The following is a 25,460-nucleotide window of genomic DNA, read 5'->3' as shown; positions in this document are numbered from 1 at the left end:
CACTTCCGATTGATGTTTCGACAAAAAAGCGCAGGCGTGATTTTTTCGAAATCGTTCGACGCGAGAAAAAGGAATTCGAGTCAAACTTGTGGGGTCTCAAGAGGGGCGTGAAAAAGTGTACTTGGTTCAGGCTTGAAGGCACATTTTTTTCGAATTTCGTCGGATACGAAAAAACAAAAAATCTCCACTTCGTAGGGAACCGGAAGTTGTGAAAATTTGAACTTGCACAGGACAAGCCTTGGTCACATCGCATCTGAATGCAGGCGTCGAGCTTTTTTTAATCATTTTTGCACCGAAGAAAAATCGGATTTAATTGAAAAAAAAAAACAAAAAAAAAAAATCGTCACGCGAATTGAATCAATTTTTTTATCAAATGTTCCCTTTGAAACTCCACAAATTTGATCCGACAATGAGCTATATTTTTCGGTAAATCGAACGAGCGTGCAGAAATGATAAAATCCCTCGATCGGAATGGGGGACACCCTCTGCGCAATACTTGACATTATTCGAGATTCGGGAAAATATTCAAATCCCACATCCTCTCGTCATTTTCATTATTTCATTCCTGCGGTTTTTCCCCCCCGGGCAAACGAAAAAAAGGTAAAGCGCGCCGGAGGACACGATACCCATAGACGATGCTTGAAATCCATAGGGCATTCGACGTTAAAAGTCACGTGCGATCGTAACGCGTATAATCCGCGCTAAAAGCTGTATCGCTCGAAATCGAATCGTTTCGCTGAAAATAAGGTTTCGCGGCGAAAGATTTATTCCTTTTTTTGTTTCCCCGGAATTGTACTTTTCCCGGGCCCGCGAGCCGCCGCGATAAATCGCCGATCGGCGATCCGCTCCGTTTTTAACTTGTTCGACTTTAAAAGCTCTTCGAGAGTTGGAACTTCCCGACGTCCGATTCGTTGCCCCGATACTATCGAATAACGACGCGCGAATGAATTTATTCCAAATTGATATCCGTCGCTTAATGACGCACCGATTTTTCTGCGGACGCGCGCACAAGATGGAGCCGTTCCAAAGTTGACGATTATCCTCGAAATACGGTTTGAAAACAAAAGATCAACGGTGGTGATTAAATAAGGTTGCTCGTGTATAATAAATAGAGGGATGAGAAATTCGGAGGAGGTGAAAGGGCGAAGGTGGTGGCGATGATAATCTAGGAAGGTAAGCTCGGAGCACGCCTTAACGATGCCCATTAAGATAGTGACTGGGAAGAGTTGAACCTGAAGTTAGCTAGCTGCTAGCCAAAACCCCATACGTACGTACTACGTGTACGATGTATATACGTATACGTATATAGCTATGCAACGAAAGCGGTATCTTTAACCCTGTTTTAACGATTCCACGCAACCCGCTACGGGCACGAAAACTCAAACTCCTCTACGGAACCCTGCGGTTGGCGTGATGAATTCCCGAATTTAATTTCAACCTACGAATAAACCCGTGCAACGTGTTAGCCTACCCCAAAACGATACACCCCGACGGATCGCCTTCTTTTCAACCCTTATTCCGAAGGGTTCGAGAACTTCACCCGGCACCGAGCCACCTCGAAACGACCCTCAAATTTTCCAGGGATAACAATTATTTCGTCCTCATATATGTACTCTGAAACGGTGAATTTTTCCGTCATTGCGTTGATGTAACTTCAAGCTTTTCGATCGAACGGGGAATACCCCTGTACCCGTACGGTGCAACCGTATTGTTCGAGATTTAATTCCGAACAGGTGGATCAGGTGAAGGGGGGGATGGGGGGATGGGGGGGATGGGGGCTAAGTCTAATTACGAAGGTAGGGATTTAAATGTAATTCGAATCCCCCCCACCCGGGTGAACCCACGCGAGCGGCATTCCCGACGCCCGGCGTACTCGCTAATGCCTACAAATCAGTGCGGTCACCATAAACGACATCTACGACGACGAAGGGAGGACGCGGCGACGAGGTTACACCGAGGAAGCCATCGCTATCCCATCCATCCGTCCGTCCGTCCGTCCGTCCGTCCGTCCGTCCGTCCGTCCATCTCGCACAGTCGTACGACGGACGTAATTACGCGTATACATGTACTTTTCGCAAGCTCAATTAATCCAAATCGTTAATTAAACGACCGAGGGCGGAGATGTGCGCGTCGGATACGTACGTACGTATCGCGGATAGACCGTTCGATTTACTCTTCGTCTGCGAATAACTCTGTGGGAATTTGAGAATAAATAAACGAATTACAATTTTATATATTTTCAATGCCGAGAGCGAAACAACAACCTTCGATTCCGTTCGTCGAGTCGTGACGCAACAAAGTAATTGTTCGGAGAATCATCTGACGAATGTCGAGTCTGGTTTCAACCGAGAATCGACGTGGTACTTCGAGAGAACGCGAAGATGATGAGGCGCAATTGATTTTCCTGCGTTGCGAGACGATACGACTCACAATCCGGATTCCTCGAGCCGAAACTCTTCGCGGAGTGAAACGGTGATGGATGCGATTTTCTTCGAACTACGCAACTCGAAAAATCGATTCATCAAGTGTTCAACTTTGAGAAATAATTCTCTGACAGGAGGCCGAGGTTCCCCGAGCGAAACCGCGGAATATGAGTTCGCGAACCGATTTACGAGTTGCGGGACTCCGCGCGAACCGATTTTATGGATTATCGAGGGATGCTGCGCAGGACGATATTGCTAACCTTCGAGTTACGACTTATTTTTCGCACACGCACAGCTCGCGCGAGTTTTAAATTCGCGAAGCTTTTCGGTGAATTACCTACAACGGACTATGGGAACGGCGGAGGTTGCAAAAGGGGGGGGGGGGAAAAAAAGAAAAAAATTCTATTACGCGTGCACAGCTTACTGCGGAATTGGGAGATCCAGTTGGTGAGAATTGAGCGGTGGGACCGTTTCCTTATTTCCTTATTTCCTTATTTCCTTATTTTCTCGTCTTACCTTTTTCAATTACCTACTGCGGAGGCATATCAGCCGCGTTACGACCGTACGCCCCGTTCCTCATTCTCTTTTCTCTTTGTTAAAAAGCCGTTGGTGAGGTTTACCCAGATTACGTAAGACACGTAAACAGTCCATTTTGACCCGATATACAAACCGCGAACGACCTTTTGACTGGCATCAACCTCGCTAATTGCGTAAGTAGAATTAGCCGGTTAATTTTCCTAGCCGCTAATTACGACCCTCGTCCGGAACAACGTTGTACTTGTACCCGCGATGTTAGGAAATTCATACCCGAGTTACATGTACTTCGAACGACGCTGCATATAATCAGAAAACAACCAAGTTCGGCGCATATGTGTATTTAACGACGGTGTACGAGTACCTGATTTTCCTCATTTTTTTTTTTTACATTTTTTCCTTCGCTTTTCCGGGGTTTCGAAAAAGCGCGAGTTTTTCTTAATAACCTAAGTCATTAGCGGGTTGCACGAACCCACTTGGAGATTAGACCGGAAGGGAATATACACGTGCATATAGAGGGTAAAAAAATAATGTAGTTAAATAAAAGAAAAAGGTAAAAGTTAAACACGAGTTACTTACACCGGTGGGTATAACGCATTGCCTCGACACATGGTACAGACGTGAAACTTACGATGGATAATTTTATGAATTTTTTTTGTTTTTTGCCTTTCATTTTGATCTTTTTCCCTCACTCTTGAAGTTGAGGGTGGTGTTCATTACTCGCGGTACGCTGTCATTCAAAAGTTTTTAACTCGGAGTTTAGTCTAAAACTCGCAGACGCGAGATAATTCGAAAACACTTTCATCAAAATTGTTGTACATTATAAGATCACTTCCGTGATTTATGTTTGGTCGAAGTGCGCACGTCGTATGAGAGGATATAGAAAAATGAATGACGTATAGTTGGAAATAGTCGTCGTTGCGCTTCGATGGAAAATAGCGTTTCAAATCAGACCGTCGGTATCAACGGTTGCGATTTTCGATATAAAATTAATTCGTCACTCGATAAACTCGCGACATTATAATTGCCCGTAATCGCGATGAAACGATTGCAGGATCGTCAGGCGTGATAGCGCACGTTTGTTTTTCACCTCTCAACCTACTCTGGATCGGTATCATCGGAGATCCGCGCCTAATATATAGTATTGATAAATAAACGACGAAATATCTTTCCCACAAATCATCTACCTATAGAAATATGCAGGTTATTCATCGTGTCACCGAGTACACAGATTGCCAGGTTTATAGAGCCGTGTGACGCGGGTAGCAAAGCGAATTACCATTGAACGGTTCGGATTTCAATCGGTTGATATAACATAACTCGTCTGCATTTCAAAACCGAGCCAGACGGACAAACAATTATTCTCGAATTAGGAACCATTCAATATTCATCGAATTGAAAATTATCTTCAAATGACTGAACGATTTTCTTTCTACAATACGAGAAATGACGAGGCGCGAGCGCCGCGGTTTTGTCGAGAAACTTGAAGAACGAAATAACGCTCGCTTCGTGCCGAAAAACGAACTGTTTGAACAACACCGATATGAAATTTCTGCCATTTTGGAGGTGAAAAACGTCGAGGAGGCGAAAGTGGCACCGCGGATCAGAATCAAAATGCGTGCAACTCATATTTCGAAACGCCTGTACAAGTTACTCTTCAATCATCTGTATCGATGCGACGAATCGTTAATTTTGGAAAGATACAATCCCTCGTTCTGATTGGCCATACGGCAGTGCGAGGGAGATCCGCGAATGATGGAAACTCGTATTCAATTGATTCATACAATTTCTATAGGTACATATTTAACTTATCGAATTTCATTTCCAGCTTTGAGTTGAAAATTCGTTTCATCTCCCTTTTTCCTTTATTTCACTTTAGACTTGATACCGCACTCCTTTGCTCCTAATAAATTTGAATCGCTGCACACTTCATTTTCAAAGATATGGATAAAATCCAAGTACGCTTCGCCATCTGCTGCTAGCTTCTTTTTCTTTCATTTGTCTTCTAGTTTTTCTTTTATCTTTCCAGAACGAGTAGTCATATTTTCAACCCCGCGCGCTACATCTTCAATTTCATAAGTTACACATAGGATCCAATAAAAAAAAAAAAAAAAAAAAAAAATGGTAAAAGGATAATTGTTGGGATGAACCATTAAAAAATTGAAAACCGATAACGATAAGGTGAGTAAAGGGCTTTCAGCAGTTTGATACGAGAATTACATTATCGTACCAACCATCTGTCGTGGGTGTGTTTTTTTTTTTTTCTATTTTTAATTTGTTATGATCCGATTATTTTTTTACGTGTGTTTTGGTTACGTTTTTTTTTTTTTTTTTTTTTTTTTTTTTTTTTTTTTTTTGTTTCGATTGAAATCGAGGGTACATACGTCCTATGTAAAGTGTGAAAGACGATACGCGGCATAAGCGTTCGGAGTCACCCTTTCGATCGTAAATATACGAAAGACAAAGTTTTGATTACCTTTTATAAATCATCTCTCGCCCTCGTTTCACTTCTTCTAACCAACTAACTACAGCAAAGTTTTCTGGCATAAGGTACGTGTTTCCCGATGTAGAAGGTCTTATAATTAGAAAACCATGTTCCTTCGTACTCCGCGGTTATTCCTTCAAACACCCCCCCCCCCCCCCCCTGCAGCTACGAGAAATGAGCAATATCGCTTATTTTTTAATAAAGAGAAGAAGAAAAAAAAAAAAAAGACGAACGCAAAAAAGAAGTGGAGAAAAGCACGTCGGGATGATTATCCCAAGTACAAAGTACACGCATAAACACACGTGTATACGAATGCGCGAATGCTTTCAGAAATTAAAAGAGATATACGACCACCACTCGAAATACCGTCGTTAGTATAATAACCGCGAAATTAGAATCTTAACAAAATTATGCCAGCTGAAAGTGGCGTACACCAGGTCTATTGGATATTCTCAGTTCTGAGTTAATGCTCGAAAAAATTCAACAAAGTGATAACAAATAATAAAACACGAACATAACGCGGCTACAACGCCGGGAGAGAGAGAAAAAAAAGGAAACGACAAAAAAAAAACAACGAATATCGATAGCGAGAGAAAATAAAAAGCTGCAGTGGAAAACTCTCTAGAATTTTGATTGAAAAGGGTTCGATGTTCGAGGGATCTACCCTTGATTGAAAAAGAAGAAAAAAAAAAAAAAAAACAGAGTAAAACGAAAAAAGAAGACTCCTTCGGTTTTTTCTCCCGGGGTCGAAAATAGAAGGAAGAAGGGAATGATGGAGAAGTTTTCGCTACAGAACATATTTTCAGGATCTGTTGTATTATACAAACTTCCATTATACTCGTACCGCAGACGGTATATACAGACGTATGTACACATGTACAAAATTCTGTATCAAATGGACAACGAGCGGTTTTCATCGTTCCTTCAATTATTCAATCATCTCCTTTTCACATTGTGTTTCCTTTTATTCGTTATTAATATTTTCAGCCCGGTTGATGCTGTTAATTGATACCAATCGAGCGTGCTGCGGTGTAATATAAGAGGAGCAAAAAAAATTGGACAATTACAGAAGTTGAATAAATGCCGGACACGCTACAAAACGAATCCTGCGAGGAAATTGCAGGTTTATTCGCGAAAACTACGAGTCACTTTCGAAAAAACGTACGAGTTGAAAGCACTTTGTTTACTTCTTTTTTTTTTTCTCGTTCACCACACCCCGTGGACGCAAAGTACGCAAACATACGTCTGCCGACGAATGAAAACAGGTGAAATTATGTAATTCTGAGCCGTAAGGGTTTTGGTCCACTTGACGAAACCGTGTGCAGTAATGAGCCCCACTGACCGTTACATTATGTATACATAATATACGTATCCAATTACACAAGGGACAATCGAAGTTAAATATTTCCCAAAGTCCGAAACATCGTCCAACCGAGTGAAGGGTAATTGAAAATTTTAAAAGAAAACATTGAGCGCGAATGCGGTTCGTCGCCACCCGTAGTCGTCGTCGTCGTCGTCGTCAGGGGTCTGAAATTACCGCGTTCAACGACCCGGACATGCCCGTTGTGGATCCACGATGATTGAAGGTACATATAGCTTTTCGCGATTAAATCGTGTTGAAAAAAAAATAAACGCACGTAATCAAACTAAAATGAAAATCGACGACGACTTGGCCTCGGCCATGGTCGATCATTATTATTATTATTATTATTATCATGGGATCTGTGCGTTTCACGCTCACCAACCAACCTCATTCGCGTTTTTGGGTTCGATCGATTTGTCGTTTCACGCACCGCACACGGTTGGCGTTCGCCCATGTAATTGAAATGTAATCGAAACTTAGGTAAACAGCATCGGCGTAAATAATAATGATAATAATGTGAAGAATTTATGCTCCCGTGATCAGAGCGAATATGCGGAGGGAGAAATAACAACAACAACAACAACAACAACCACGGAAAAAAAAGAGAAAAAAAATTAAGTGAGAGGGAAAAGGATATACGCGGAGATATAGGTATGCGTATATATATATACATATAGTTCGCAAGGGATTTGATGAAGCCTTTACCGAGGGTACGAAGCTGCACCTTTCAACCGTTGGTAATTAAATATCGATTATTCTTAGTTAAATAAACGTCCACTCGCGATGAGAGAACGTTAGCAGAACGTACGATAAATCGATCGAGTATAACGAAAGCGGTGAAGAGCTTCTATCGGTTAATTTTCAGTTGAAAATTAGGTGTTTTCGGCAGAAACGTTTCGTGATAGGGGGACTCCCTCGCTTCTTAACGATCTCAACATACCCACAAACATAAAAGCCGGCTGAAATTCAGCAAATTTAAGTAACCGCGAATTTCGTCGGCAAATCTTTGATCTGATGTACAAACAAAATTACCGATCCTCTACCAAGGATCACACATCGGTGGCTCGATTAATATCGATAACAACCGAGATAAGAATGATTCATTTTTTGTTTTTTTTTTGTTTTTTTTTTCTCTACAAACTTCAGAGTTAATTTTTATAATTTTTCCACGAACGACGTGTGCACGGGAAAATAAATAAATAACGATCAAATGAATAAAACGCGAACGAATGAAACAAGTCTCACCACACCGACCATCGGAGAAAAGCACGGAATGAATTTTTAATCTCACTACAGCTCGATGCGTGTACCTACCCTGCCCGAGGTTTCCATGTCACTCCGACCCGCGATTAACCCTTAGTTTTTTATCCGTCTATAACATTAAATTACCCAACAAAAACTCTCCAAAGGCACCCGCAGGTTTCAAGATGGCTTTTTTTTTTTAAGATTTCTATCAATACTTCGAACGATGCTTAGAGTCGTTCGAATTTTGATTGTTTTGAAAATTTTTATATCCGTCGCGGAATTGTTCGAAAGTATTTCGGATTACGGAAAATGGTCGTAATGAAAAAAATCGTAACTCAAAAAATGGTCACTGTTTTTCCAAAGGATTCGCAAAAACTCGAAGAGTCCGTAAAACGGTGTTTTCGTTGCTTAAGTTTTTTCGAAAGAAAAATTAAATTTAAGGGTAGAAAATTCTATCGAAGTAGCGAGGTGATGTGTGCTCCGTATCGTACAGTAGGACTTCTCAACAGTTGTTAATTATCGTGCAAAGTTCGAGGTTCAAAAGTTGCGCAGGACGGCGTAGAAATAAGCGAAAGAAAAACTTGACGGTACCGCAGCGACTAGACGAACGTTACGTATACTGCAAGGGTGAGGTTGCGTAGATCTGTCCTCGTTGGTTAATTTATCGTACGGCAAGTTCTACCGTTATGTCGAGATCAGCTATTCAGGGTAAAAAAAGTGAAAGAAAGGGAACGGGTGTGACGTTAAAAAAGCGGATTGAATTGAAGAAAACAATAATTGAGAATATAGTCGTTGTCATACGTCCACTGGATTAATTGTCTCGTGAATTTTATTTAAAAAATTGTTTTTCTTTCGAAACGGGCGTGGTGTACCTTTCCCCCTTTTATTTCCCCACATCACGGTATTGTGAAGGCAGAAAAAGACATTCTCCCCGGTATACATGAAGTACAAATAATTAAGCTCAAATGTATGTATTCATGGGCGTTAATTGATTGTTTTTGCAATCATTTCGTAGGATTCAATTGATTTCCCCGCTGCACTGGTATTGCGTAGAACGTACAATACGCACACGCGTTTGCTACCCCTGTACTTATTATATCGGGAAATTCCGTATGACTTCGACCAACGTACTTGACCCTTTAATTTTTATTTCTATTTCCAAGTACAAAGATTTTGAGACTTACTTTAAATGGAATTTTGAAAATTTCATGATTTTCATAAGTTTAAAATAATTTTGGCAAAACTCCGTGCTTGTAAGTTTTCGGGGACGAGCTTTTGTGAGGCTAAATTTTGGAAAACACGAAGATGAGAGGGTGACACGTCGGAGTGCTCCGTAAAACGCGGTGTCATTACAGAGCTCGGAACAGTCGGTTTCGGATAGGTAGGTACAATTACTTGGATTACAGTGATTCGTTTCACCTGCGAGAATAACAACTAGGTGCGCTGTATACGTGCTAATTTAGCCCTGGCCATTTTACAAGTGTAAGCTGCACCGGGGAACGGGATACGTTCGTGTCGCGTGGCCGATATTCCGTCACGTTGAATTCAGTCAATGCATGTTCGTGTAGTAGATATTCAAATCTACTTTGACAAAATAATATCTAGGTTGGTTTCCGTCCGTTGTTCCTATTTACATTCCACGAGATCGTGTAAACAACAATCGACGTGATCAATTCCAGCCCGGATATTTATATGGGAGAATTGATTACATACGCATATAAATACTAATTGTCGAAAACTGTATCAATATTGTATCAGGTATACTAGGATTAAAAAATCGATCACCGTGAGGAGGTTGAACAAATATTAATAAACGAGAAGGAAACGTGGAGGGTGAAGAATAAAAAGCTATGCTACCGATTCTCATTTATTTATTTATTTAGATTTATTTTTTTTTTCATCTTCTTATCAAAAGAGTCCATGCAGCGTAAAGGTATACGGTATTCAGAGTCGGAATTAACATGATATCTTACAGCGAAGAAAAAAGGGAGGAGAAAATTTGAATGTAGAGAGGTAGGCAGAGTGAGAGAGAGAGAGAGAGAGAGACGAAAAAGCGGGGGTCGACCGCAGACGAGCGTATAAGAAGCGATAAGAAATGCAAATTGAATACCCGCAACTCGTTTACGTGAAAATATGAAACTCGAAGAGAGTGAAAATATCATAATCGTCGGTTGAGTTCGCGCGCCGTCGCATACCCTTTCATATTTTCGAATATCTGCAGTGCAGACAGCTTGCAGCTTCGTGGAATAGAATCATCCCCCGTCTGTTTTGGCTCCGATATTATACCTAACTGTCGACAAACGTAAAATAAAGCAAATCATAAATTAGGGACACAAGCGAAAAACAAAAAATAAAATCAGTCGAGATGAAAGAAAACAACTGTCCAATTTCCGAATATCGGGAGAGGGAAAATTTGCAGTTTCTCAGGCTCGGGAATGAAATTTCAAATTTTAAAAGGAATAACGATGAAGAAATGTTATGTCAAAGTACCAGAGAATAATATATTTCATGTTCTATCTCATTTTCATCGCTGTGTACAAAAGGGGATACTTTTCAGAGGTTTTCATCAAAATATCAAGGTCAAAATTGCACCTGAATTCAAAATTCCCGAGGGGCATTTGTCCTGCCGTTTGCGTGAGTCAACAGCTGCATATACCTATATAAACATGTTATTTTCAACAAAATCAAGCAACGTTCACAAATTCTCTGCATCAATGAAATCCCGTCTGTTTACACGAGAACAAAACCCTTCCATTTATGCTGAAGAGGGTAGCAGTTGAGAAAAGCTCCATTTCATGCCATTGAGAACAAAAAAAAATATTTACCAATAATTGATAAAGACCAACTTACAGTTCAATCGAAAAACGAGAACACGCACTTTTACGGAAACTGCGAAATTTTTCGAAATAAAAAAAGATATCCAATTATTCTTCACAATTAGCTGATACAAGAAATGAGATTGAAGATTTTTGAAAAAGAGAATTTTTTTTATTACGACTCACCTCTTCGACCAAAGGATGACTGTCTCCGACTCCTCTTCACAGTGAAAATTAAAAAAAAAAAAAAAAAAGTAAGAACTAAAATCCGAGTCCTTTTTGGTTTTCTTCAAACGTTCGCGACAGAGTAGATTGTTCTACGAGTTTTGTTTTTAGTTTCTAGCGTTTTTTTTTGTTTTTTTTTGAAGATGAAACGAGTTATTTTGAAATTTTGAAAAATTTACCAGTTTCATCGAATTCGTGATAACAAGTTATACATTTTTATCGTTCGCATCACCGACAGTGAGGCAGGAGGTTTCGTTACAACCAAAGTTGTAAGGGAATGGAACGCGTAGTACTTTGAGCTTTTGAGACCACTTGTAGCTCAGCGAGTCTGTGGCGCGCGTTAGCGAGACTGGCTGGCGGGCAAACAGGTGAGAGCGTCGCGACGCTCGTAGGAATATAACCTTCTTTGTTACTCCAATTTTAGGAAGGGAGGATTCGTCCTTCCAGCTACTATCGTGTTCTGGCGGCGCACCTGCGCGCGCAATCTATCATCGATCTAATTCGCTCGCCTCACCTACGTTTTACCCTCTACACCCTGTACCTACCTACCTACCTACCTACCTACCTTCCTTCCTTCCTTCCTTCCTTCTTACCTTCGCATCTACCTACCCCTGCAGAACCTACTAGGTTCGACTTACTTGTGTATATCTATACGTATGCATACGTCCTTCCAAACCTGCGTATATTAATTCGGAACTGACGCACGAAGCTCGCTGATTCCATCTCGCATACCGATCGTATGCATATAATGTAGGTACGTTCGTACACCGAGTCCTGAGAACCAGAAGGGCGTAACCGCCCTTTTTCGAGTTTGCACAGTTGCGCTGAGACAAGGATGTATCTAGCAAAAATGAACGGCGCAAAGCGAGTTTTATCTGTTTCGTATTGTAACTTTCACGAAACAATTCGTACGACGGTATAATAAAGTTGGAAATTGGGTCAGCCTCTTCGAATCCGGTAGTTTGAATTCAGAAAATTTAATGCTAAATTCATGTCGCAGTTCTGGCGGCACATCTCATTTTTTTTTTTTTTTTGTCGATTACGCCCTTCTAGCTTTCAGCCCTTGACGTACACGCGACACTCGTACGATATTGGTGACTGGATCGTTTTTTCCCTTTTTGTAATACGAATCCCGAACTTATTCTGAACGGAAAAAATTATCAACCTCAAGGGTGATTTGGGGATGATTCGATTTTCGGTAAACTCGTGTGACCGTCAGCGACTGAATAAAGTTTTCAAGAACGTGAATTGTCGGGGATATTTTTTTACACCCTGATTATTTCTTACGTTTCTAGAATATAGGTAAATTTAATCAAAGTGGTTAATGAGGGAGAAAATTTGATTTTCCTCAACATTATTTTTACCATAGATAATCTTTTTTACTTTTTTCACTTCCATTCTCATACCATTCTATTAATAAGATATTCATGTGACCTTCGAAGAGTCTCGATCTACTCATGGAAGTATTTCGAAATAATCAGTACTGTGTTACAACTGTATAGAAAATCCCAATTTCATTAGCGTTTAAATCAATTGCCGAGTAAAAAGAAGAAAGCGAAAACGTAGCCTTTCCGCTCGACCGACCTGCACAAGGGTTGTTGCATTATTTGCATCGATAAATTTCCCGCACAATATTTTCAAAGGCAGAATAATTATCCCGTCCCGCATTCACACTGGTCCAGTTATTATTCCATCGGAACACAATCAAAAACGACTTGACCAAAGAAATATGCTTTATTTTCAATTCTAAATATTGGAAAAATGCGAAACGCAATCCGTACGATAAAAACGCATATAATATACGAATGGTATTTTCAATTTGAAAATTTTCACCCTTTTCCTTCTCGTCGTTGTACCTCCTCCTCCGAGGAGGGTTCGAATATACGATGTGTAATATTTCTCACATGAAAACGACGAAGCTATCATCGGAGGTGAAATTAAGAAAGGGTGCGTAAAGGGCAAAGAATTAATGCTTCCACGAATTTAGGCCATTGTATAAAATACGTCTATACGTGTATGCAAATGAAGATTTTGATACAGATTTTAATGGAAAGCTACGCCCCGGTTTTCCTCCGCCGTCGAAATACGTACCTCTTCAAGGATAATATCTCCGGGCTTATTTTGATCTCCAAGACAAACATTTTCCATCTACAACTATTTACACGTAACATACCCGGAAGTGTTAGAAATTTTCATCAGGTATATATATAATATACGTATACATCGATTCATTTTCCGACAAACTTTTTGATTAGAAAACTCCTTTTCCTAGATCCTCGTTATTTCAGGATTACCTATACGGAGGTCGTTGAACCTCGTTTTGCCTAACAAGATCGAAAAAAATGACTATGACGGTAACAACGAAGGAGTAGTTGGGATTCCAAATTACACTCGACGATTTTTACCACCTCGTCGGATATCGTGCGCTGCAGCGGTGCGAACGGTGAAATCTCCCGATTGATGTATTATAACCAATTAACGAATTTCTCTCTCCTGGTAATTAAAACCTTTTAATGATCATACGATCGATTTCGATGTTATTATCAGGTTTTGAAATCTACTTTACCCTGTACATACAATAAGAAGATGCGCGCAACTTATGTAGCTGTTTATTGTCTCGAATAACAGCTTATCGCAAACAATACGAATACAATAATAACTCGACCCTCTAAGTCTCTTCATCGTTAAGGATTGCCCGCATTGTTCTCAATTTTCCTTTTGTTTTACCTATATGTATATAAATTCGCATGTACCTGTACATGTACACCGAACGTGTTCATAAGTGAAATATGAAACACGACGCTATCTGATTTAGGTTCTCGCAAAATATCCCTAGTCGAATTTACGGCAGCGCCACAGCAGAGGTGGGGGGATCGAAACGATCTGTTATGATCCACGGCGTGTTCACCGAAAATATTAGAATCTATCCGTCGATAATATCGTGGAGACCACGACCGATGTTGTTATTTTGGTCAGAGGAATGAAACGGTGAATTAAATAGGATAGGATGATCTCCGTCGATGACAGAGTAAACCCTTGCCATTGATGCATTCGAAATGAGTGTTGTAAGAAAAGGACGACAAACGGGACGCGTTAAGGATAATAATTGCATGCCAACTTCTAACTGCTAACTGCTTCAGACTGCCAACGCGTCTCGTTTGTCGTTAAATCGTCGTTGAATGGCTGTGTCAGTTTTGTGAGGTAAACACGCCGTGGATCATAACAGATCGTTGCCGGTCGATGCGATCCCCCCACCTCTGCTGTGGCGCTGCCGTAAATTCGACTAGGGATATTTTGCGAGAACCTGAATCAAATAGCGTAGTGTTAACATATTTCACTTATGAACACGGTCGGTGTACATCGTGTGTATACTACACGTACGTACACACTATCGTTATATCATCTCAATTCAAAATGCAATGACCCGTTGGAATCATATTATGATAAATTATACATTGAACACGAATACATCATATTCTCCATGTATATTCGTAACGACGGTAAACTACAATTCATTAATAAAGTCTTTGGAGAGAATTATTTACAGAAAATTCTCGAAAATATTAATTTTTAATAATAAAATTATACGCGTGAAAAGTTTCCCAATAACCACCCTTCGCTTCCGTCGCCAGAAAAAAGCACCATCAGGAGCGCAATGGGAAAAAAATTTTATACTCCAATATTTCGGTATATATATAGGTACATATATTTCCGATCGGCATGGCAGGTTTAAATTACCGAAAAAGTTTCAATCGGCCATTTTTTTCATTTTATTTTATCAGAAATCTATATAGGCCGAGCAGACCAATAGAAATGAAAAAAAAAAACAAAGATAAATAAATCAAAATCAATACCCTCACAACATCTACGCGTTGAAAATATCTGCTGTTCTCATTTTGATCTATGTTTCCAAACATTTTCTTTATTTTTAGTGTAAAATTTTTTCTTCTTTTTATTTTTGCTCCATCGATGCTGCAGCGTGCCGCATCGAGGAATTGGTCAGAATTTTTTATCCGTGATTTCTTTTATTCGTGCACCTCTCCATCTCCCATTCCGTTTCTTTTTTTTTTTTTTTTTTTAATGTTTTTTCGTTTTTTATTTATTTTTTTTTTTCGTTCATTTGATAAAATCTCGCGGCGTCGTTCCGACGGGACAATTTCGTCGCGCGAAGAGAGGAAGAGAAGGGAAGAAGAGAAGTGGAGTAAATGGGAGCATCAGACGACAATAAAACGGAGAACTACGAGAAGTACAAGGCCTGTAAAAGGCAAGGGCGGTGGAAAATAGGGGTGCAGAAAGCGAAGGTCGACGCGCGACGGCACGGCTCAACGACTTTTCGGGCAAATTCATCATCTCGCTCCCAATTCTCGTAATCTGACTGTAGGAGAGCGAAAGAACAAATAATGATAATAACAACGATGATAATAACAATGAAAATTACGACACGTGACAATTGAGGCTAATCACCTCATTGAAATTAAGCGAACTGGGTAACGATCGATATTTGAAAACTTGACGGAACTGCAGCATTCGTTCGAATATTTGTCGCGCCGGCGACAAATTCAAGTTGCGTATAATGCGAATAAGAATAGTTGAAATCATCAACACCGGACAACCATCGGTTATGTAATGATTATTATTATACATATACCATATATCGGCCTATAACATATGCAATATAGATAGATGTAACAAAGTTTTCTCCACCACTCGCGTGTCGTACATCAGAGTTTAATTGAGTTCAGTTTCATTAATTCAACTACGAAACTTTGAAACGCATACTGTACAGGTGTGAAGTTTTTGAATCACGAAAATACCAATCTATATATTTTTCCAATCGGAAAGTAGGATTATTTTCGATCTAAGAATCGTACACGCGAGAAGAATAATAAAAAAAAAAAAAAAAAATACAAACAGCTATCGTAAAAAATGAATAATCCCTTGGAATGAGCTAATTATAATTTTGACAGACGTCTCCAAGAGCATCAAATGGCGACGCGTGCTGCAGCGGGGAAGGAGTTGATAAATGACTGACCGACCATTAATAACTTTTCCCGAAATTAGCGGGGGCTTTTGGATTCAGTCGTAACGAAAGATCCCGCCGCAGCATCCCGGTTGGCTTTTATAAACATATAGAGAGAAGTGTATGTATATAGCGCACTGCGGAGTGGCGGATAGGTATCAATTTAATTGAAACAAATGAAGGACGCCACGCCGTTAAAGCACCGCGCATTGCAGGGTAAAAACAAAAGGGCTTTTTTGTATTTTTTATCACAAATATATAAAACAAAGCTTGGTTGGTTTTCCCTCTCCCTATACATATAGGCGGGAGTAAAAGCAGACGATAACAAAGAAAGAGAGAAGAAATATATGTACGAAAAAAGGAGAATGTGAAAGTGGTAGATGTATGTAAATGTAATTGAAAGGCAGGAAAGCACCTCCTCACGCTCTTGGTCCTCGTCTTCTCATATTCTTATTTTTCTTCTTCAAACTAAGGTAGGTATGCCATCGTGCATCTCTTCGAGGTCTATTTCGAGTGGAATTCTATGTATTATGTAAGCTACAACATTATTCAAGCTCAAGACGACGAATACGACGAGCGATATCTCTGGTAAAATTCAAATTCCAAGAATAGTAGCTGTAGTTTTCGTTTATTGGGCGAACGCCAATGCGCCGCGAAAGGGGGACTTATACCAAAAGCTCTCCCTGCGCCCTCAAAGGCCAATTTTTCCATTTTCGTTTTTAATCTTTTTTTTTTTCTCTACGTTCCCTCTATTCTCACCTTCTCTCCCATACAACTTTCACTTCAATAGAGTTTTCGCAGTAAAATTCAAAAGCTCCCAGCTCCACGGCGAAAGGGTTAAAAACTGAATTCAATACAAAAGCCTCTTGGCAAAATAAATGCATTCGAAAATTGAAACCTTGGCAAAAAAAATATACCAAGTGCGAAGCACTTACCGCGAGGTAAATGTGATAATACGGAAATCACTGGAAAGCTTTTTCCTAATATTCTAAATAGTCTTCAGTTTATCAGACCGAAGAAGATAGGAAAATGAAAAATTCTCCTCGTATAATTTTTCCACAATTCTTTTACACCCATTTTATATTCCAGGACTTCAAGCTGAACGGGTAAAAGACCGTATACGTGACTTTGAAACTACCGTAGAGTAACTTCCGGTCTCTACAAAATTTTCGCGCAACTATTTTGCGCAAGGAAATTCACAAAGTACGTGACCATTGCCTCGACATCGAGGAGTATACGCCGTAAGAAGAATTAAGGTCCTCTAGGGAATTTAAGGAAAATTGGAGGAAAGAATGGGGGAAATATATATCCGGTAGCGTGAAGCACTTACACTTTCTATTCGTTCTACTGCCCCAATATACGATGAGATCTGATTAAACCCAACGCTAAAACCGTGCTTCCGCGGTTCGCCAATCGCCTATCTTAACAAGACGAACGAAAAGAAAGGTCTTTTAGTGCCGGTAAAAGTTTCCCTCCCAACATTCTCGGATGGGAAATATAAAATAGATGCATAGCAAGGGATAAATGTAGGTATATAAAAAAAAAAAAGTAATTGAGTAAAAAAAAAAAAAAACACAAAATAAATAAAAAACAACCCTCAAACCATTTGGCACGCGATATGCGTCAAGTTAAAGTCCTGCTCGCGAAAGCACGTTTCTCTATTTGGCTCGACGATCGTCCAGACGGCAATAATCTGTCTTTCCCTTTATTATGGACACTATTACACTTTTTATTTACTTGTTTTTTTTTTTTTTTTTGTTTTGGTAATTTTTCATCCTCTTGTTTTTAATGGGAATCGAGGAGGTTAATCGCTCGGTTAATCGGGTATAAAAAACGGTATTTTTTACACTTGTACGCCCCTCGTTTTGTTACTATTAACGCTACATTCAGGTTTAATGAATTTTTGAGTGAAAATTTCCCATCAGTTACGTAGCCAAAGTTAGCAGTATAAATAATCGAACGGAAATATGAGACCATATGAGAAAACTTGGGATCTGACGCTAACGACTTTATTTGGTAAATTTTTTTCCTCAACTCGATCGTTCAGAATTTTCAGTTCATTATCCTCATCTGGGAGCTAGTAATTTGGATCAATTCTAAACGTGTGATAGATAATTGAAATCGGTTGAGGAAACCAAAAAAAAAAAAAAGGAAAAACAAAAAAAGTCTTTCATCGGGTTATTAAACAACGTTTTTACGCAGACTTTTTCAAAAAGTTTTTCCGCTCCTGCAGTCCCTACCTACACTCCTCTTTATTTCCGATCCTGAAAAATTTTTCAAAATCTAAGCTTAATGTACAGTTCGTGAATCGTCGGAGGCAGAGCTCTTGAAAACGCTGGAAAAATTGCTAGAGCCCGGTAACATCGGAAAGCTGGACCTATCGCCGGTTCAAGAGCATCAATTTGTATTCAGGATTGATCAGGCTAAGCTGGATCGTTGACACAGCCTTCTGCTCTACTGGCAACCAGGGGGCAATATCGAATGTTAGCGCCCACTGTGCGGTGACCTCCCTTCGTTTCATCAACCGTTTCCACCTCATCCCCAGCTGAAATGTTGAAGGTGCGTCCCGACGCACACGACCGATCTGGGTCACCCGGGTGGTTTACTAGAAAGCAGAAAATTGGACGAAGGGGCTTTGAAACCTACTGAAATTAGGTGGAGAAAATTTTCAAACTCGAATACCGAAAAAATTTTTAATTTATAGACATACCTACCTGATCATCGTCAGGTACGAAATAAAAAATCAAGTAATTCGGTTTATTTTCCGTTAGTGGCCATCGGAAAGTAAAAATGTCTCAATTTCAAAATGGGGAGATGACCGCGGATTGAGTTTTACACCGAACAGCGAAGGGCCAGTTAGCGATTCAGTCCCGTAAATTGCAACGCCAAGAACGTTCTTGCTAAGCGTCAATCAAATTTGAGTCAGGTCGGTGGAGGTTTACGACGTCGGTTGCGATCCGAATTAACGGTAGTCATATGCTGGATTGACTTCCAGGTTCTGGATGTATATATAGATATATATATGTATATAAATTATAATCTCGTTACACGCATAAGTCCTTATCGCACCCACAGCAAGCAAACTGCTTCCGGTTCTCAAAAAACAGGCGGCCGGGCTCAAATCTCTCAAGGATCAATAACATACACCTTAATCCTGTCATAAGTATATCCTTACAACCCAGTTGAATACGGGAGGGCGGGGGGGGGGCATAGTCAGCTGCGTGTGCAAAATTCTACATGGATGATTTTTAGGATAAAGAAAGAGAGGAGAGATAAAGTAAAGGAAGAAAAAATGGGCGGTTTTATTCGTGCCTTGAGCGACAGCTTTCGACGATTTTGCCGTTGCGCCTTAAGGCGGAAAAGAAAATATGGCAGAATTCCTATACCTACAATAACGCGATGACCTTTGAAAAATAAAAAGATCCCACTGTACCCGGAGGAAATTGATCTCTTTTATAGTTCTAAAAAAGCACATAGAATTTTCAAAGTCTGTCTATAATTATTTCAACATGTCGTTCTTAGCTCAGGCAATGGGATGATGAACTGATTTCGACACAAATTAGGTGAAATAACGAAACTTCTGTAAAATTGGCCCCCTACTTTTCGGAAATTTAAATTTTCTCGATTAATCGCAAACGAGTAGAAGATATCGATTTTCCGAAAGTGGGGAACTAGGTCAAAAAGACGTTGTTTGATTTTCAAGATTTACCAAAAGTGGTGGATCAACATCACGGGGGTGTCCACTCAAGACATCGAGGTATCTTTTCTCCCACTCCTTAAATTAATGCGGGCTGATATTAGTCGCACGCGAGCTCGATCTGAAGATCTAGATATTATTGGGCGCTAAAAGTAAAGTTCATACGAACAGAATTCGTACCGCAAACCATGTTCAGACTAAATAGAATTGACTTTCTCTTACTGCTTCTGATTTTCAGAAGCGTTACTGGGGTTCGGGATCCAAAAACCGGGCAGCGAAAAACGCTGGAAAGAAACGTCGCGAATCGCAAATTCGGTAAAAATATCGAAATTTCAATTCCACGAACCGACTTTCACTGATTTTCTTACGATATTTTTTATTATTCTTGGTTATTCGAGAGAAGGTTACTTTTGGCATCTGAACGACGTGTTTTTTCATCCAAACTATAATTACTCTCCGCAGGCACCACCGGCAGACGGTTAGTCCGATAATTATACTTTCTACACAACGAGAATTTTCCTTCATATGCTATACCTATTATGATTTTCGCTAGTATATATAATTATGCAGATCGCCACGTGGAAAACGAACCGAATGTTTTTCAAAATTGCGGATTTTTTGGCGAACCCGGAAAATGTTCCACCGTTGGATTATTAGACACGATAGCGAGTGTGGTGAACACGACGAGCTGGAAAAATGGACCGCCGGATTTTTCCATTTTTACCGGGTGAGTATATGGAGTGAAAAAATATATCATCATATGCAAAAATGGTTGATTTGAAGCTTCGGACTAAACGACCTTTACATGACCAGAAATTTTCTATGCCCGAATTTCGGCGATCCTCCCGAAGCGGTTCGCGAAAATACGAGTGCCTTTATCAAGGATATTTGGAATGTCGGATTTTTCAACGTTTATTCAAGCTACGGATGGCACGATTTTCGCCGCTATAATGGTCACCGCTATTCCGTCAATTTAACGAGGAACCCCCATCTCGACTGGATGAATAAAAAATCGCTTAATCAGCTTGAAACTCGACAAAAATTGCTGCAGGTGAAAGATTTACGAGTGCACGCATATATATATATATATATATATATATATATATATAGATGCGGTACTTAAGAATTGTGTTGAAGAAAAGTCTGATTTCCGCCTTGTATTTTTTGCTCAGAGTTCACATGATATTTCCGAACCCAGAATGGGATTTTATTCGAATGTCCTGCAGCCGAAAAAACGCATCAGAGTTATCGTGATGAACACGAATTTTTACGTGAAAAATCACGCGGCAAGTCGCACTCGTGATCCAGCTGGACAGTGGAAATGGTTGATTCGGGAACTTCGAATGTGCCGGACATCTGGTCAAAAAGTGAATTTGCCTAAAATTTAGTCCGCGTAAATGTTATCTGGTAATACCGAGAATTGATTGGACGATTTACACGGAGCTTGTTCGCAGTGAAAATTTTATTCAATGTGGATTTCAATTCGTTGAAAATCGTTTTTTGATTACGTATACAGTTGTGTTTTATTTTGGATTTTCTCGGTAAACTTCGTTAGGAATGAAGAATCGGGTATAATTCTGGCGAATTTCCGGTTGAATTATGGAGGCGTAATTCGGTTTACACCCTTATTCCGAGATTCCCCTCAATCACGGTTTACACGAGGCGTCGATGATCGATTTACGAAATACCCAATTAATACGAAAATCACTTTTCAAATCACCCGTAGGCATTTATCGTCATGTCGATTCCACCAGGGACTCGGATTATCCAGGGGCAAAATCAGAGAAGAAATGAAAACGATGGAAAACCTTCGGGGATAAGAGTTAGAAAAATTACAGACGAAACTCCGAACCTGCAGATTCAAGAGAGCGATTTTGTTTGGAACAATTTACACAATTTAAAATACGTCGAAGTGATTAACGAATTCCACGACATCATTGCCGGACAATTTGCGGGACAGAGACACGAAGATTCCTTCAGAATCGTGTACGACAAAAGAGGTAGCTACACTTTCCATTATATTTAGGATTGAATGACGAAAAATAAAAACGAAATAAGTTCCCGCCTCCGAAATAACCGATTCGGATAATTGTGAATATAACGCAGAGTGTGGAGTGCAGGTCGCGATAAGAATATAATGTCATTAACAAAGGCATTGTTTTCGGGTTCTACTTTATAAAACGTGTGCAGGGGAACCCGTTTCATCGGTACTTCTGGCCCCAGCGATAAGCCCTCGTTTCGAAAGTTATCCAGCGATGAGAATCTACATGTATGACAAGAACAGCGGGAAGGTAAGAATGAATTTATTATAAAAACATCATTCGAAAGCGAAATTTCTCTTACGTCAAAAATACCATTTTTATCTCTGTCAGCTCGTTGACTTTCTACAGTATTATTTAAACCTGACAAAAGCGAACTACGAATGTAACAAAAACGAAGGGGAAAAATACTGGAACATCGGTTACTCATTTCGCGATTATTATCGACTCCCCGACGCTACGACAAAAAGCTTGGAAAAACTGGTGCAAAACTTCGGAAAAGACGATTACCTATTCCAACGGTATATACCTGAGCAAATTTGCTCTCTTAAACTACTCTCTCTGATTAAAAAATCACGACTTCTTATCTCATTTCCTTCCTTTGTCAAATACTATAGGTACCGGGCGAAAGCCGAGGGCTTTAGAAAAGGGTTTGAAACGACTTGCAATAACGATCGTTGCAAATCAATTTCCCTATGCGCGATAACAAATTTGGATCGGATAAAATTTCTCAAGTGCGTCTCCACGGCATCCGTCGCTTACGCCACCAGAAAGAATTTGGTTTCTATAAAAAAATTCAACGCGCCTCCGGAAGCTCTGAGAGATCGACTTATCCATCGACTTCTACACCCCATTTCCGGATCCGCCCCACTTCATCCAACGCCCAGCAGGATCCATTCAAACCTAATAAAAATTATTTTGCTCTACTCTTTTTTTTATTCGAACAATAATGGCCTGATTAATAATTCTCTCGTATTTTCACAATATTTTTTTTTATTCAATTCGAAACCAGTATAATCGCTTCACTCGATAACGTGCAACTAGCTCGTACACAAATTATCGTTTTATTCATTCTGATTTTTTTTTTATTTTCATTTTATCAATTATTATTGTTCATATCATGTAGAATTTTTCATGCCGTGTCCACACGGTTGGATTATTCTCGAAATATAGGTACTACAATAGAGGCATTCTACGTCAAATCAGTTGGCTTGTGATTCTAACTGTTGAATAGAAACAAAAGTTCAATAGAAATTTTATATAAAATTCAATAATAAGGTAAACCATGTGGTGAACACTGTGATACACGTATAATAAAATTGTGGAAACCCGAAGACAGAGAGAAAGTGGAAACCTGCTTTCAGTTTGGTGCAAAATCAGTACCCGTTATCTTAGAATCCGAATAAAATTCTTTCAAAATGAAAAACAGTCATTTCTTGATCATTGAATTCAAAAATACTGGTTCGAAAACGTTCTCTTCTGATTTTTGACTCGATGACTGTTGTTTAGAAAAAAAAATTTTGAAAAAAAATAACTGCACAATGATTTGTCATAAAATACCCCTTATTATATGTACTCATTACATCAGAGAACAGGCGGTGGTATAAAATAGCGTGCTCTCACCAGCAGACGTGGAAATGATGGCGATTGGCGAGATAATATACGAGGAAACGAAATGCGCGCTGCACGATCATATGAGGTAGAAAGAAAAATAACAAAATAATACCGTATAGAAGTAAAAAACAAAGGTTCACGCTCGCTGTATAATGATATCCAACGGCAGGAATTCATCCACCCCACGATACGCCCTCATTTTCTATATTTCCCTCTCTCTATCCTTCACTCGCTCTCGCTCCTCCTCTCTCTATTTATTTCTTTCTTATTTTAACTTTTCACACGAACAAGAAATAAAGAGAACGTCTACATAGGTAAATTCAATTCATTCGACCCACCCTTATTTTCGGCTGGGCAAGAAACACGTGAAAAAAAGGAGGAGTTAAGGAAAAACGGATCGCTTGCCTTGAGCAGGTTGCGGATACTATTTTCTACGCTAGAAAAAATCGCTCCTCCAAAATTACTCGGGTTAGGTATATTTTATTGCGAATTTTTCGAACTCGTACATATAGTAGGAAAACTGTATCAATAGTTAAATTGGCAATTACTTGACATCGCGATACCAGGTGTATATGAGCTCCATTAAATACGCAGCTATGTATTAATTAATTATTATATCCTCGCTGAATTAGCTCGCGTTGCACCTCATGGAATTATTCAACATCCATGAGACATTCCACGTAAAAGTGTTGTTTGACCAAAAAACTCGATTCCTCGGATTCTGATCAAAATCTATGGAATCTGTTTTTCAGATTATAAAAAAAAAAAATCTGTAAAAAGTCTGTAAAAAATAACGTCTTCTTTTTTTATGAATTCAATCATAGAGCGGCAGCATTATTATTTTTCCTCGACCAACCGGAGTAACATCTTGCAAGTTTACTGAAAACTTAGCTGTCGACAACTCGAGAGATTTTTCGAAGTAGAATTGAAGAATATTTTCTGTGGAAATTTCAAGGATATTCCAGACAATATTACTTTCCACTGGAATAATAGCGATCGTAGTAGTCGTTTCGCTCTAATGAAGAGGAGTTACAATATGACGACGCATTTCCTCATCAGGGAAATGATCTTCCTGTAGCACTTACATCCTCTTATAACACTCAATTCTTTCCCTGATTTAATCCACTTTCACTCTCAAGCCGCGCTGCTTCCGGCCTTCCGATCTCGTTACTTTTTTTCTACGCCAGTTTTTTTTCGATTCATTTTCCCACTTCAATCCGCGTAGACTCGGACTCGATATAATAACATTATACATATATATTCGCATACTATTTTGATACTGAACAAGAATATATTTTCTCATCTAATTATATGGAACATCTGTATTCTGAATCTTCGATATCTGAACAGATCTGATTTAATCTGATATGCCAAATTCGAAAGTGTAGGTATAGATTCATTTACTACGGTAGACCTACTTGAATTAAAATTGATCTAATGTTCTTTGAGACCCGGTGGAATCTGATGTTGATATAATCTTGTAGTTTGAAAAAAAAATTTCATTCAAATAATATACCATTTAAATTTCGGTAATTAGGCCAAATCACAGTTGGTCCCTACTTCCTTACAGGCGGTACACAACAGTCCGATATTCTTAAAGCTCTACAAGGGGTACCTTTATAAACCCGGTTTGAATTAAGTTTTTAATTAAAAATTAATGACCCCCAACTGTGAAGAGTGTCGCTCGGAGCAAGGTAGCTCTACAGACTTCTTATACATAAAAAGAAGGATGCATATATACACACTATATATTTGTATATAGATATATGTATGTGCGTGTCGTAATTTGAGAGTTTATAGTTGGAGAAGGATTAATCCTGGAAGTCAGAACGGATCCGAAGAGAGCCCGAAAATTTGCGCAAGCTGCAATAAATAGCGCGGCGCGTATTTTGAATGGCTTGGTTTTAAGTTGAAGTGAATTACGATCATACCATAATCATACGAAGCATCAGTGCACATGGTGTACGTATGTACATGCAAACCATGTGTATAGTATAAG

The 25,460-nt window shown here is 39.5% G+C and overlaps 2 protein-coding genes across 6 annotated transcripts in view; one reads left to right on the top strand and one right to left on the bottom strand.

Annotated features, from left to right (window-relative positions):
- Window positions 1-11,489, bottom strand: part of LOC105689520 (BAI1-associated protein 3) — a 107,555-nt gene extending 96,066 nt beyond the window's left edge. For 4 of the 5 annotated variants that reach the window (XM_020854219.2, XM_020854220.2, XM_020854222.2 and 1 more), the window contains exon 1: window positions 11,053-11,489. The gene's annotated coding sequence lies outside the window, so the exon portion shown is untranslated. The remainder of the gene's footprint in view (window positions 1-11,052) is intronic. The other variant, XM_012406596.3, reaches the window with a different exon arrangement.
- Window positions 11,490-21,447: 9,958 nt separating this feature from the next.
- LOC125500053 (acid sphingomyelinase-like phosphodiesterase 3a) lies at window positions 21,448-24,220 on the top strand. Its single transcript, XM_048651231.1, has 4 exons — window positions 21,448-21,808; window positions 21,999-22,099; window positions 22,181-22,368; window positions 24,214-24,220. The coding sequence occupies exons 1-4, from the start codon at window positions 21,547-21,549 to the stop codon at window positions 24,218-24,220; spliced, it is 558 nt and encodes a 185-aa protein (XP_048507188.1). The 5' UTR covers window positions 21,448-21,546.
- Window positions 24,221-25,460: the final 1,240 nt, after the last annotated feature.

Source organism: Athalia rosae, chromosome 2 (genome assembly GCF_917208135.1).
Source record: "Athalia rosae chromosome 2, iyAthRosa1.1, whole genome shotgun sequence".
Classification (NCBI taxonomy): domain Eukaryota; kingdom Metazoa; phylum Arthropoda; class Insecta; order Hymenoptera; family Athaliidae; genus Athalia; species Athalia rosae.
Note: the sequence above shows the minus strand (reverse complement) of the source record. Positions and strands in the feature narration are given on the sequence as shown.

Coding starts and splice junctions, on each gene's coding strand:
- LOC125500053 (XM_048651231.1), top strand. CDS start 21,547: ATGTCGATTCCACCAGGGACTCGGATTATCCAGGGGCAAAATCAGAGA. Junction 21,809..21,998: donor AATCGTGTACGACAAAAGAG/GTAGCTACACTT, acceptor AAACGTGTGCAG/GGGAACCCGTTTCATCGGTA. Junction 22,100..22,180: donor ATGACAAGAACAGCGGGAAG/GTAAGAATGAAT, acceptor TATCTCTGTCAG/CTCGTTGACTTTCTACAGTA.